This window comes from Pan troglodytes, chromosome 1 (genome assembly GCF_028858775.2).
Source record: "Pan troglodytes isolate AG18354 chromosome 1, NHGRI_mPanTro3-v2.0_pri, whole genome shotgun sequence".
Taxonomy (NCBI): domain Eukaryota; kingdom Metazoa; phylum Chordata; class Mammalia; order Primates; family Hominidae; genus Pan; species Pan troglodytes.
Window position 1 is genome coordinate 88,561,428 of NC_072398.2, and position 15,488 is coordinate 88,576,915.

Below are 15,488 nucleotides of genomic sequence, written 5' to 3' on the forward strand. Positions count from 1 at the left end.
GAGACTGAGGCAGGAGACTTGCTTGAGCCCGGGAGGCAGAGGTTGCAGTGAGCCGAGATCGCAACATTGCACTCCAGCCTGGGCGATAGCACAAGACTCCGTCTCACAGAAAAAAAAAAATTGAGTTTGGAGTATGCGAGAAAGAAAGGAATCAAGGATGTTTCCAGTGTTTTGGCCTGACAAATTGGCTGGATTATAATGTTTGCATAAGGTGTTCTGGAACCAAGAGTTTGTTTGCTAAGTTTGAAATGCCCTTTAGACCTCCAAGTCCTGTCTTGTGTAGGCAGTTGGGAGTGCAGTGAAGGGTTTGGTTGGGAGATATAACCCTGTAGCATCCCAGAAATGTGTCAGACTGTGCAATTGGGTGAGAAACTGGATGAGTGTGGATGAGAATGAGAACTCTGAGTACTGAGATGCTCCAGTATTTAGAAGTCCAGAAGAGCAGAAGTCTCCTGCCAAGAAAACTGAGCAGAGGCAACCTATAGGATAGGAGAAAAACCAGGAGAGTATGTTGTTCCCTGAGCCAAATGATGACAGCATTTGAAGGAGGGATGGATGAACTATGTCAAGTACCCCTGAGAAAGCAAGTAAGATAAGAACTTTGACTTGGCTTATGGAGTAGACAGTGACCTTGACAAAGGTGGTTCCAGCGAGCAGTGGGGAAGAACACCTGTTTATAGTGGGTCCAAGGAAAAATGGGTCTGGAAATGGGAAAAGAAACTATAAACACGCATTAAAGCACTTTGCTGTAAAGGAAAACAGAAATGGAGAGGTATCTGGGGATGGACCTGGGATCAGGGGAGATAGTTTTAATATAAGGAAACTACAAGTTTATATGTTGTGTATTGATGGAAATAACCTAGTAAAAAAAACCTGGTAATGTGAGGGACAGAGGCAATTGCCGAAACAAAGCCTTGAAGTAGGTGAGTGCTCCGTGGAGGAAGAGGCTCGACTTAAGTGGGAATGTAGACCATCCATCCAGGTAGGTAGGTTGATTTAGTGGTGGTAATAAATGGAAGTTCTCTTTTTGTGTTTTCTATTTTATATTTCAGTGAAACAAAAAGCAAAGTCGTCACATGAGAGAGGAGGGGGAAAGGCAGGTTGTGGGTTTGAGGAGAGAGGAGGTGTGAAATAATCAGCAGCAGGAACCCTCATAGTGGTTTGAAACGCTCTTGGTATTTTTTTTTTTTTTAACCTTGTTGTTGGCTCAGCTTTTTTGGAAAAGAGAAATACAGTAATATCTCACTGTCGACATTATTAACTATCTCAGGGTGTTTTGGAGAGAGAGGATTCCACAGTTTGAACACTGGGCTTATCACTTCCTGACTCCACATTCCTCAGATTTTTCTGTTTTCCTCATGATCTGAAATGCTTCCTGGGCTCATGAGCTCAGAATCACTTTCATTTGCTCTCCGTCCTTCATCCTGTGTATTCAATGGTGGAAAAAACCCTGGTAGAGGAATTAGCAGAATTGAATTCTAATCCTGACTCTGCCACTTACTAGTTAGGGAAGCCATTTAACTTCTCTGTGCTTTTTAGATGCCTGAACAATAAATCTGAGTTGATAAAGACCCAGTACTCTAGTTAGTCTATACAACTCTATCCTAAGTAATTTGAAGATTTCTATTGACAGTTTTGAAATATTGAGAATATAGTGGGGATCCTCATGGCAGTTCTTATAGACCACGAAGGACTTGGCAACCCCAGGGATAGCCAAAGAGGAAGAGGGAGAGCCTCCAGTCTGTCCTTCCTGATCTGCTGACACGATGTTGTCTAAAGGCCTTAATAATAAGGGACTCTCTTCTCCTCCCTCCCACAGGTGGGCGCATGATGAACTGCCCAAAGATTCTCCGGCAGTTGGGAAGCAAAGTGCTGCTGCCCCTGACATATGAAAGGATAAATAAGAGCATGAACAAAAGCATCCACATTGTCGTCACAATGGCAAAATCACTGGAGAACAGTGTCGAGAACAAAATAGTGTCTCTTGATCCATCCGAAGCAGGCCCTCCACGTTATCTAGGAGATCGCTACAAGTTTTATCTGGAGAATCTCACCCTGGGGATACGGGAAAGCAGGAAGGAGGATGAGGGATGGTACCTTATGACCCTGGAGAAAAATGTTTCAGTTCAGCGCTTTTGCCTGCAGTTGAGGCTTTATGGTAATAATGGCGGCTTCCCCAGGCCACGCTAAAGGGCCAAGGTGCTCCTTTGACCAAGAATTTAGGTCTCTCTTAAAAGCAAAGGGTATTCAGAATTGGAAGTAACTAGAATGATCTTCTAGTTTGGGGGTATTTAAACCTGCTGCATGGAAGACGTTTTAAAGGTTGACTTTTTTTTTCCAAATTGCATATTGATGGTAGCTGATTAAGCATTAGTTACTCTTACTCCCATTTCCCAAAGGAAAGGGGCCCAGCTCCTTGTGGGCTGGAGGGCCGATAGCCCCAAGGATCTTGGTTTGCAAGTAATATTTTATTTGAAAATAGGATTTTTTTCTGATTAAAAGAAGTTGAATATCACAGATCAAACCCAGTCTCTCCTACATGAGGACAGTGAAATCTAACCAGAAGCGGTTAGCACATTTACACACATTTGTGTAGGTGTTTCACTGCACTGGGGGTTCTGGATAAAGACGGCTAAAATTCAGCCCACACACCACTTGTTAAGCCCTGCATTCCGGCACCAGATCATACCTACCTGGTGGAAGAAGTGCCTTTTGGCATTTAAACAAAGGCTTTGGTTATAAAGTCTTTTAGTTGCTGTACTTAAACTAGGAACCAAGTCCACCTGAATCCAAGGCCAGTGCTTTTTTGAGCCTCTTTAACTACCAGTCCCTCTTGAGTGCACCCAGGGATTGTGTCTCTTAGGCCCAGAGGCTCATCTGAATTCCCAGGGATCCTGATAGCCACATGGGGCTTTCCTGCTTCTTCAAAATGACTTCCTTATCTCTGGGGATGGGACAGGAATTCCCACCTAACCAGCATTTCTTTGAAATTCTCAAATATCTAGAGGGAAGGCAGCAATACTCTCACCAATCCTCCCTCACCCCAGCATTCCCTTTCCTTCAAACAGTGCCTGCGGAATTCCCATGGCCCTCCCTCAGGTACCTGAGAGTCATTTCCAGCAGTGGCTCCAGGCAAGATTGCCATGAGCATGGAGGCTGCACATGATGCATTTTCCAAAACGGTGTGGATGCCAGACATTCTGTCCTTTGGTTCCTATGTTTCCTGTTTTTGTCACATCTTGTGATCAAATTCTTACTTTGGAAAATGTGGTCTCTGCAACCATGGCATTTTTCTCAAGCCAAAGGAAGAGTTTGGATTTTGAAGTCAGACAGACCTAGGTTCAGATCTTAACTTGGCCACTTAGAAGCTGTGAGATGTAAGACATTCCACCTCCCTGGGACTTGGCTTTCTCATCTATAAAATGGGGAATAATTACAACTAGAGTTATAATTGTTGAGAAGATTAAAAAAGATGATGAGGCTGGGCACGGTGGCTCACGCCTGTAATCTCAGCACTTTGGGAGGCCGAGGCGGGTGGATCACAAGGTCAGGAGATCGAGACCATCCTGGCTATGGCGGTGAAACCCCATCTCTACTAAAAATACAAAAAAAAAAAAAAATTAGCTCAGCATGGTGGTGGGCACCTGTAGTCCCAGCTACTCGGGAGGCTGCAGCAGGAGTATGGTGTGAACCCAGGAGGTGGAGCTTGCAGTGAGCTGAGATTGTGCCACTGCACTCCAGCTTAGGTGACAGAGCGAGACTCTGTCTCAAAAAAAAAAAAAAGATGATGAATGTGAAACACCAGCACTGTGCTTGTCCTATAATAGTTGCTAAATAAGCAAGAATTTACCTTTTATGTAGCCTATTTCATGGCCTTAGAGTGGGATAGATTGATGAGGCCTATGGTTATAATTGAGGACCTATCACTATCTCAGACACACAAAAGCACTTACTACACACCCACCCACTCACTCACCCATGCGCCCGTGTACATGCGCGCGCGTGCACGCACACACATACACACACACACCCTCCCACACACATCACGATAGATGAAATCCCACCACTAAAAAGCCATTCTTTTAGGTCTAGGAAGTAACAACGTAAGCCAACTAAAAACCATGGTGGATTAGTTGACAGCAAACTCCACTGATAGGAGACAGGAGAATAGCAACTTAGGTCAAGGACATCAGGAAGGGCGAGTGGAGCCCTAACAATATTGGTAGAAGAGGCCTAAAAAGCAAATTCTTATTTTCTATTTTATCCCAAGGTGGTCTTAGAAAGGATGTAGTGGGGCATGATGGACAGTGTGAAGCAATAGATTCCCCACTAGAAATAAATCACATTGAGGGGGAGGGAAAATGCCATTAGGCTGTACTTTGTTCTAACAAAAAGCTCAAGTGAGAATTCCCAGGGGTTCACTTCAGTGATGGCTCCCTTCCTCCCACTCCTGACAGAGCAGGTCTCCACTCCAGAAATTAAAGTTTTAAACAAGACCCAGGAGAACGGGACCTGCACCTTGATACTGGGCTGCACAGTGGAGAAGGGGGACCATGTGGCTTACAGCTGGAGTGAAAAGGCGGGCACCCACCCACTGAACCCAGCCAACAGCTCCCACCTCCTGTCCCTCACCCTCGGCCCCCAGCATGCTGACAATATCTACATCTGCACCGTGAGCAACCCTATCAGCAACAATTCCCAGACCTTCAGCCCGTGGCCCGGATGCAGGACAGACCCCTCAGGTGAGTACACTGGTGGCAGCCTGTGTGCCACCTTAATGAGCATGGGCTCAGTCTTCACATGGCCCAATTGCTCCCCAGCCATGGCATTCACCTTAGTAACAATACTTTACATTTTCTTTATAGTTTGCAAAAGTTTACCATGTGCATTTAGTGAGCTCACTCTCATATTGACCAGGGTGGCATTTTTATGCTCAGTTCACAGTTGACGAAACCAACAGGAGGTGATAGAGCCAGACCCAGAGCCTAAGTCTCCAAGGCATAGCCTTCTCTGCCTCTTGCCTTGACTCCAACCTGCAAGGTTGGCTGGGTGAGGGATTGCAGGTGGGAGGGCCTGGCTCCCAAGTCTATGCTCCACTAATGCTGGGGCAGTTCTACACCATCAATTAGTATTTACTGATCACCTACCTGGTAAGAAATTGTGAATAAATATGATGTGTGATCTCTCCTCTCTAACAATTCATTGTAAAGATAAGACATAAAACATGGCTTAATAATGAAACACAGGATATAGTGAAGGGCCTCGTTTTATGGAATGGACTGTGAATCCCATAGCAGGGCTAGGGGAGTCAGAAAGAGAGACTAAGACCTGGACTGTGAAGTTTGAGGAATAATGATAAATTGCATAGCGCTTCATCATTAGCAAAGCACTCTCAACTGTGTAATCTCTTTAGATCCTCACAATAACCTTGCCAGATAGGTGTTATTATACTTTCATTTTACAGATGAGGAAATTGACGTTCATACCATTTAAGTACCCTCTTCAAGTTTCTTTGGCATGTAAATAGTGGAGTTAACCCCTAAACCTACATCTTCTGACTGTTCTTCCTCTAGAAAGAAAAGCATCATTATTCTGTCAGCAAAAGGAAGACAGAACTTATTAAGTAAGCTCATTTAACCACTTGGATACAGGACAGAACACAGGCCCTTTTCACTAACAGATCTTGTGTCCCTGCCTCAGGCAGGTTCAGGGACTGTAGGACCAGGGTGTTGCTCTGCAAGGCATTGCTTACACCCTGACATTCTCCTCTCTGCATCCACTGGGGGGACATAGGAATCGTTCCAATGGGTCTTCTGCCTACAGTAGCCATGGTGTCCATGTGGAGGGCTTTCCCAGGTGGTCATGGTTGAGGGACAGGGGAACTCAGCCAAGTAATGCCCTTCCACATAGCATTGCCTGTCACAGAGACTCCCCTGGAGTATTCCCAGATGGACTGCTGGGAAAATCCCACCTGGCCTCCAGTGTGCCCCTGGGAGTTCTTGAATGAGTCTAACCCCCTGCATGTTTCCTCCCCAGACATTTCATAGCCAGAGTCCCCCATCCTCTCCTCTCACTTACTGGCTATGTCTGGCTGCTTGCCCACCTTGCATACAAACCACATTCAGAGGCTACCCCCCAGTTCAGAGCGTTCTCCCCACCCACAGTCATTTAGAAGGTGCTGGCAGGACAAGCAAGCCCTGCAGCATAGTGGGTAGCTTACAGAATGTGGCCCCGGAAGTCCTAGAGCCAATGCTGGCCTTTCTACTTACAAGGGCAAGTCCCTCAATCCCTCTGAGATTTAGATTCTTCATCTCTAAATAACAGCAACTGGTGGGTCATCATGGTTTACTATGTGCCAGTTATGTGGCATCTCAGTTAATCCTCACAGCAACAAAATAATATTGATAGTATCCCCACTTCACAGATGAGGAAACAAAGCTATAACATGGTTAAGTGAGGTCACACACAGAGCAAGTGATGGAGCTAGGCTTTCTGATTCTGGAAGCCTCATAGTTATTAGTGAAAGAGATAAAGCACTTAAAATGCCTTATAAACCATAATAAAAATGTAATTTTTATTATAAAAGCTATAAAAATATAATGTATTTTTTAATTGTAAATGAGGAAGCAGTAACCCTTACCTCAGCACAGCCCTCTCTGGGTATAGCTGCCCTATTAGAGTACAAAAACAGGGCACTGAATATTTTACCCTGGCCCAACCCAAAAAAGGGGCAGAACTTTGTTCATGCTCCTCAATGTAGTTTAAAAAGAATTTAGTTAGGGCATACCAAAGTGTTGGTGGGCCATAAAGCTTATACTAAGGGCACTCAGCTCAGGACGTTCTAAGAAAACATGTGAAGATGGACTTACCCATCTAAGCCACTCTGAGGACCAAGAATGCACCAGTGGGAACCAGATTTACTGAGTAGGAAGCAGGTTCTTGTGAGGAGTGGAGGGACAGGAAGCAGTAGAAACCTGGCACCACAGGAAGGGCCCTGTCAGGATCTCGGCTTGGTTTGTAAGAGAACTGTCCAGCCGTTTCCCTCTCTTGGGTCTCTGTTTCATCCCCAGTAAAATGAAAAGGGCGAACAAATGAAGTCCCTCCCAGAGTAGACAATCCTTGATTCAGTGTGTGTGTGTGTCAATAAGAACTGCAAATAGAGGCTTGCCACTGTGTATGAGTTTGCTAAGGCTGCTGTAACAAAGGACCACACACTGAGTGGCTTAAACAATCAAAATGTATTGGCTCTCAGTTCTGGAGGCTAGAAGTCTAAAGTCAAGGTGTCAGCAGGATTGTTTTTCTCTGAGGGCTGTCAGAGAAGGATCTCTCCCAGGCGCCTCTCCCTGGCTTGTAAATGGCTGTCTTCTCCTTGTCTCTTCATATCATCTTCTCTCTACATGTATTTCTGTGTCCAAATTTCCTCTTCTCATAAGGACAACAGTCATATTGGATTAGGGCCCACCTGTCTCAGTTTGCTAGGGCTGCCATAATAAAGTACAACAGATTGGGTGGTTTAAATAACAGAAATTTATTTTTCTCCTAGTTCTGGAGGCTAGAAGTTTGAGGTCAAGGTGTTGGCAGGTTTGGTGTCTTCTGAGGCCTCTCTCCTTAGCTTGCATATGGCTACCTTCTCACTGTGTTCTCACCTGGTCCTTCCTTTGTGTACTCACACCCTGATCTCTCTCTCTCTCTCTCTCTCTTTCTTTTTCCTGGTGTCTCTTTGTGTGTCCAGATTTCCTCTTCTTATAAGGACACCAGTTAGGTTAGATTAGGGGCCACCCTAATGACCTCATTTTAACTTAATAACCTTTAAAGACCTTGCCTCCAAATACAGTCATATTCTGAGGTCCTTGGGGTTAGAGCTTCAACATAGAAATTTGGGGGAGGGGAGACAAAATTCAGCCCATAACATCACCCTAATGACCTCAGTTTTACTCAATTAACTCTGTGAAGATGCTAGGTCCAAATAAGGAAATCAACATATGAATTTGGGAAAACACAATTCAACATGTAATAAAAGTAGAGATGCCTCCTCCCCACCCTGCCAGCCTGCAGGGATAGGGGACCAGACCTTCCCTGCCTCAGAACCAGATCACACAGCTGGTTTGTGGCCTGCCCTTCGCAGTATACCAGATTGCCTAAATACTGAAAACAGAATTGTATTAGTACCTTGATTTGTGTTTGCGCATGAATAATGAATACTACCAGTTCTTAAAACACTGCGCTTAGTTTGACAAAACATTTACCGAGGCTCTACTATATTCCAGCATTGTGCTAGGGGCCAGTACACAAAGATAAAAAAGACATGATCATTGCCTTAAGGCAGAAGACAGCTGTATAAGTAAACAATGATCCGAGATTAGACAGTGTGACGGATGTAAAATGGAAATATATGCAAGGCAACAAACAGGAGGGAATTATTAACACTGTCTCGGGGGATTAGAGAGAGCATCCCAGAGAATGTGACATAAACTGGGTTTTAAAAATAAGTAGAAATTACCCAAGCTGATGAAAGACATTCCAGGCAGAGGGAGGAGCAGATACAGCTGGGTCTTGCTCTGTATTATCTTGTAGGTGATAGGAACTAATAGTTTTAGATAGAGGAGTGACACCATCAGTCTTGCTTTTCAAAGAGGAACTCCAGTAGTATAGAGAACAGACTGGGGCAGAGAAGTAGGGAAGAAAGAGAAACTAGTTCCTGGGGGCCATTATTGCAGTCATCCATCAAAATGATGGGACCCGAGCCAAAGCAGCAACTGTCAGTTAACAAAGACTTTTTTCCTAGGGCATACAAAGGAAAACCCCAGCCTTGGGATGAAAGGGTGGGGTCCGAGGATTTATTAGAGGTTGCTTTGCCATCTCTCATCAGGACAGTGATTTTAAGACATTTTTCATTTTCATTAATGAAAACCTCACAGCGGTTAATGATGTGATGAGACGGAATGCAATGTGATGTGAGCACTGAATCTTGACAGGACTCACTTAAGCGAAACTGTGCAAAAACTTATATGTTCCTTGAAATCTTTTTCTTTAGGTGACATTTGTTCAGGTCATGTATTCATCCTTGTTTCAATTGCCATTTCAGTGTGTTAATGTCTATCATAATGAAGCATCTTTATTGCAAAGTCCAATTCTTAGGGTGCTATGAAGTACTCTGGCTAGGTCATGTGAAGCCAGTGGATGTGGGTCAGCTCTGGACAGTGTGTGACTTGCTGCCATCCTCGATGACTGTATTCTGAAATAGATATGGCTGTGCTAGAATGAAGGAATCTAGAAAGGAATGCCCCTGGAAGCTCATCTTGAAGAGAGGATCTTTTTCAGCAGATCAGCAAAACGCTGGCTCAGCACCTCTGAGTTAGCTCAGTGAAAGAAAAGGCTGACGCCTGCCAGTGAGCTCCGGAGGCTTCCCCTTTCTAACAAGGTCATTTCTTCAAATAGGGAGTTCCCATTGTTTCAGAGTCACTTAGATGTTCCAGGCACAAAGACAGGTCTCTCTCTAGGGTCTTCCCAATTTAGCGAGCGTAACAACAATGGTGGAAAGAAAAAACCTGGAAACTTTGCACAGCCCAGAGCCTGGTCATGGGCCACACCCGCTATAAGGGAAGCTGAGACACATAGCTTCTAGCTGAGCAGCTACATGCCCAGAAAAGACTCATATTACCACGAAAGCATGAGCGCAATCGCACTGGAGCTAGTAGCCTCTGCAATGCTGGGTGGGATAGGCAGGTTGTAAGTGATTTTTCTGGAAGCTGTGAACTCCGTAAAAATGTTTACTTGGATGGTCCCAGAACTTAAATTAGTATATGGTTCATGAGCATCCTTCCCCACCCCCAGTTCTGAATGGAAACTGCCACGAACAAGAATGTATCTCTTGAAGATGGCAGCCTTTGCTGACAGAACCACATGAAAGGCAGGAAGGAGATCCGGCACGCTCCCACCGTTACGCTAACATCGCAGTATCTCCTGGGTGAACTGCATTTGTTTCTCAGATTCTTTTTAGTTTTCTTTTTCATCTTCCCTAAAAAAAAAATTAATAATAAGATTTTGGGACTTGAGAAGAGAGAGAGAGAGAGACACGCTTCTGTGTTTCTGTGACAACACTTTCAGAGACAAGAAAAAAAAAGCTCTCTGGCTTTTTCCTTGGATGTGTGACTGTCTGCCAAGTTATCACGTTTAAACCACAGCCAATAGGTGGGGAGGGCCCAGGGTGGAGACTCGAGCAAAGCACTCTTCCCAAAGGGCATGTGAGTTCTTGACCAGCCTGCTCGGCCGCCTCTAAGAGCCTCGGGAGTAGGGGGAGTTCCAAACCTCTGGTTCAGAAATGTTCAGGTACCATTTCTTTGTGAATGAAGGAGTCAGGAGCTTGTAGACCCCAAGACAACTTTGATTTCTCAGCATCACCATCCAGAGAGGCCTCACTACATGACTGAGCAAAGAGAAGAAGAGCTGGAGCTTCTGCCACAGGAAATGGTGGTTTGAAAATGGGAGCACAGGTGAAGCGCCGATGGCACAGACACACACTTGCCTCCTGGCTCCATCTTGTTATTGTAAAGTATAAGCCAAGTGGGTCACTGCTCCTTCCCTTTGATTCCTGGCTTGGGCCATTCAGCAGGTGACCCTGCATTCCTTCTGGTAATTTTTAAACAGAAAGCTACGTGACAGTCTTTTTCTAGATCCATTTTTGTGGACTCTCATTTAATTTAACTTAGTTCGTCGAGTGCATATTGAGTGCCCTCCTGCCCTATATTGTTTCCGGTGGAATGGAGGATACAAATAAAGAATAAGGTACAGGGCCTACCTTCATGGAATTTGCAATCAAAGTGGGACTTCTACATCTTACTAGGTAGAAAAATATAATATTTAAAGAAACATATTATAATCAAGGAACTGCTACTAGAATTCCTCTTTGTAAAGGAATTGTATTTGTTTATGATAGTACCTTAATAAATGCTAGAAGGCAGGTGGAGACCCCCGAGGAATCTGGGTGTGGGTTGGATGGTTCTGTATGAGAATGGAGGAAGATGATACTTGTGCAGAAACGGGAAGAGAAAGAGAGAGTCTGAACCTGCTAGGTGGTGAAAGCTGCCTGGTTCACAATGGAATTTGCTCCCTGGGACCCTTCAGTCTTCAGTAGAGAACTTAAACCCACAAAATTATTGGTGTAGGTTTTTAAAAAAAAGTTTTTTGGTTTGTTTGTGGAAACTGATTGTATTAGTCTGCTCTCATCCTGCCAATAAAGACATACCTGAGACTGGGTGATTTATAAAGGAAAGAGGTTTAATTGGCTCATAGTTCCACATGGCTGGAGAGGCCTCACAATCATGGTTGAAGGCGAATGAGGAGCAAAATCATGTCTTACGTGGCAGCAGGCAAGAGAGTTTGTGCAGGGGAGCTCCCATTTATAAAACCATCAGATCTTGTGAGACTTATTCACTCCCATGAGAACAACCTGGGGGAAACCACCCCATGATTCAATTATCTCCACCTGGCCCCACCCTTGACACATGGGGATTATTACAATTCAAGGTGAGATTTGGGTGGGGGCGTGGCCAAACCATATCACTGATGAAGGGACTAAACCTTGCACCCAAGGAAGCACAGAGTAGAGCAAGCAGAGTTATAGGAGCAAAGACTTAGAGAACCTCGAGGAAATTACTCCCAGAAATTACAGAAATCATGTGCAGCTTGACCTGAACAAACTGTAATAGTAGCACTTTTTTCATATTTATCCAAATTTCTAAGAGCATGGGGTCTCTGACATTTGATTTCCATGTAAATATAATTAAAGAATAGCAACAAATGGATGAGCACCAAGTGTAAAAATACTTGGGCCTACTATACAGATAGGGAAACTAAGCCATAAGTAAAGAACAGATGGGACTGAAGCATCTCTGGACACTGGTGAAAAGACTCCTTTGGACTTAAGATTAAACTCATTTTCTTGTCTTTCCAATCAACCAACAAGAATTTACTGAGACTTTATTATGTACTGACTACTAAGAGAGCTGTTAAAGTAGTGTAAGAGATGGTCTCTGGCCTCCTAGAACCTAGCAACTGTTTGGAGAATTGAGGCTAGCAGAAGTAATTGACACTTACTGACCACATGATGGATTCCAGATATTGCTCTGGGCACTTTCCATACATTACTGTATGGGTTTCTCAGAACAACACTGTGAACTTATTGTTATGCTCATTTTACAGATGAGGAAGTTGAAGCCACAGAGGGTATGAGTAGCTTATCTGTAGTCACAGAGCTATCAAGTGGTAGACCCAGAATTTGAACCTATCTATCTGGCTCCAAATACCATCACTGAAAATGGTCTGCATGGTAAAGATGATGTTGCCAAAACTCAGGTTCTAAGATACACGACATAAACCACAGGTGCTGCAGGAGTCCAAGCGACAGGGAAGAACAAGAGCTGGGATGGTCAGGAAAGGTGACACAAAGAAAGGAAGATTGGCCTGGGCATCAAGGCTAGGCAGGCATGGTGGACAGCTTAGGGTGCAGCAGGAAGGAGAGTATGGAGTGGAGCCTGGGGCCAGGAATGAGCATGTGTTGGATGGAGGATGATGAAGGATGGGTTGGCTGCTCAGAGGGCTTTTGACTCAAAAGGTTTGAATCAAAAGAGCTTTGACATCACTACTGCCTTCTTTATGGGGACCGCATCTCCAGAGGCTAAAGCACAAACCACAAAATCTGCAGTTCCCATCTTATCCAGCTCTGCCACTGACTTTTTCTATGAATCTGGATACTCCTGTCTGAGTCTCAGTGTCCTCAAAATAAAATTAGTGGGTTGGGTGAAATAAGCACTATACTATAGTTCCCTTAAGGTTAAAAAGGTCTATGGTTCATATTTGTATCCAAAGATTAGGAAAAAAATTAGAGTTTATGAAATATCTTTCAGGACCATGGCCAACTTGTCTCTCAGAACTAGATGGACTGGCAGAAGCTTGTCATAGGACAAAGGTAGCAGATTGCTTTCATCCTCTAGAGACCCTAGAAAAGATAGAGAGGGCTGGCGTTGTCATGTCCTGAAGCCTTGGTGCTGCACCCAGTCATTGTTAGTTTCTGTGAGTTGGTGGGCAGCAGAGCAACCGGCGTCGGGCGCGAGGGAGAGGAGGCTGACTCACCAGGCATTACTGGTGCAGTTTTGTCTTTTATTTTCCAGTTCAGAGGTACTACTTTGTCTGTTGGTTTTATTTTTTTAATCTCAAGTGAAATTGGAAAGAAATATTATCTTTTAAAATGATATAAATGGTGGGGGTGTTTCTTCTCAAATCAGTTGTTGTATTGGAAGTTCCCAAAGTATCTATGATAGAAGAAGAAAGAGGAACTAGTCAAAATAGTAAGTGCTACTATAATGGTTTGCTGGATCAGTTCCATAGGCTGACGAAACACAAAGTTCAGGCTACTGGCTTTGCTTCTTATCCTAGTATTAGAGTGATTTCTCCAGTGGTTCCTAGTGTCGATATCATAAACCTTGAATGAATCAATCTGTCTCAAACACACACATACACACATACACACATACACATACACACACACACACTCCTGCACAGAGGGTTCTCAGTGACCATAAGTCACTCAGAGTGGAGCTGCTCCTTCCTCCAGCATCAGCAATGATTCAAAATGTCATGCTTTATACAAATTCAGAACTCTCTGCCTGCCTCCTAACTTCTTTTTTTTAATCAGAGCATAAGACTGTTGAAGTTGGTATCTGGCAAAATTAAAACATTTAATTTAGGGGATAGAACCTATAACCAAAGTGTTTGCAAAGTCAGTTCAGTGAGATTCCTTGGGCTAACTTGATGTGTGAAAGGCCTAAGGAGAAAAATAATCTTTTCAAACCCAGAAGGCAACTTCTTGTCAGCTATCAGGCTGGAGGCCCCTTTGGATCTTGTGGGCTGCATTTTATGAATTCATTGAGACTGTCTGTATCTTTGGTCAACTCTGTAAACATCTGATTGTGTCCACCATGATTCTTTCCTTTGGAACCCGACTATTTTTCTTTCAATTTCTGCCCCACAAATTCCTCACAGGTTCAACAACAAGCAGGCTTATTCCACAATCATCCTTATAAGTTTCCCTTACACATTAATGTTAACATCTGGTGTTACTCTATTTAGAACCTTAGTGCGAATATTCTACTTAGAACCCTAGGGCTTCAGCTTGGTCCCCACTGTTCATTACCCCGGTATAACTTTTTCCAAGCCCATAAGTCTCTCTAACTCTCCAAGAAGTCTGTCTTTAGTATTCAGCCACATTTCTACTACTAAACCAAGCTCTAGTTCTTGAGGTTCTCCAGGCTGTTTTCCTTCTCCATAAAATGAGAATAATGAGTGTACCTACCTTGTAAGATTATTGTGAGGATTAAATATGTTAGTACACATGATGCACTAAAAATATGTGGCCCATTGCAAGTGCTCAATAATTGTTCATTATAATCTTATTGAGCTACATGTCTTGTTTACTGGGGGTGATAATTCTCATTCACTGTTTGTCAAAGTGTTGCTCCTAGTTCAAAAGGATTTGATAAAGTGGGTAAAGGAGAGAAAACAATAAAAGTTTTCTCTCTGATTTTGAGCCTTGATGATTAGTTCTCGGGCTAATTTTAAACATGAAGATGATTTAGAGGAAAGACTAAATACTTTCCTTTCAGTTCAGGTCTGCTGGGTTCAACCCAGTTATTTGCATGAAAGGACAACAATAGCACTATTATGTTTATTTTTAAAAAAGATAAGTAGATCTTTCTTCCTCCCAGTGTCTCATGAGAATAGTGTGAATTCACAGGGACGGCACATGGAACCATTATATTCTCTTTACCCAAAATGGATACAGGACACATTAGCAATCTTAAGATGGAGAAACTGGGCAGAGAGATTGACTTAGGAGAGATGAAGATAATTTAATGTTAGACATGTGGTAGTTGAGTTAAAAATAAAGCATTTGGATAGAAAAATCTTCATGAAATTAAGAATGTGAAAGTATAGTGAGAGAAATTAGAATAAGAAAACAGATACAAAAATTTTCAGTGGTCTAAAGCTGACCTCTAAAACCACGAAAACAAACGTCTCCCTTGGGAGAGAATGCAGAAATAGAACATGAGGCTCCATTATCCCACTTTCATGTAAGATGTTTTTAAGCTCAGAATACTTTTGAGATTGCTCTTTGACTTCTTTTTTTTTCCAGAAACAAAACCATGGGCAGTGTATGCTGGGCTGTTAGGGGGTGTCATCATGATTCTCATCATGGTGGTAATACTACAGTTGAGAAGAAGAGGTAGGTGTCTGGCAATAAATAGATTCTTACCACACTCTCTGTGGTAAGCAGGGGACCTCTCTCCACAGGCTCGGACTTGCTCTCACAACTCTGGCTTTCTGCATGGGGCCACCTTTGCAAAAATAGTAGATAAACATATCCTGGGACCTTGCTTAATTCAGTCTAATTCAACATGTCTTGATCCCCTCTACTAGGCTATGGAAAGAAA

General features: G+C 43.5%; 1 protein-coding gene across 4 annotated transcripts in view; it reads left to right on the top strand.

Annotated features, from left to right (window-relative positions):
* The window catches only part of SLAMF1 (signaling lymphocytic activation molecule family member 1), a 39,244-nt gene that overhangs the window by 7,964 nt on the left and 15,792 nt on the right, over nucleotides 1-15,488 (top strand). For 3 of the 4 annotated variants that reach the window (XM_513924.7, XM_063811957.1, XM_009435700.5), the window contains exons 2-4: nucleotides 1,820-2,158; nucleotides 4,458-4,742; nucleotides 15,191-15,280. In XM_513924.7, coding sequence (XP_513924.2) covers nucleotides 1,820-2,158; nucleotides 4,458-4,742; nucleotides 15,191-15,280 — 714 coding nt within the window. The remainder of the gene's footprint in view (nucleotides 1-1,819; nucleotides 2,159-4,457; nucleotides 4,743-15,190; nucleotides 15,281-15,488) is intronic. The other variant, XM_016930521.3, reaches the window with a different exon arrangement.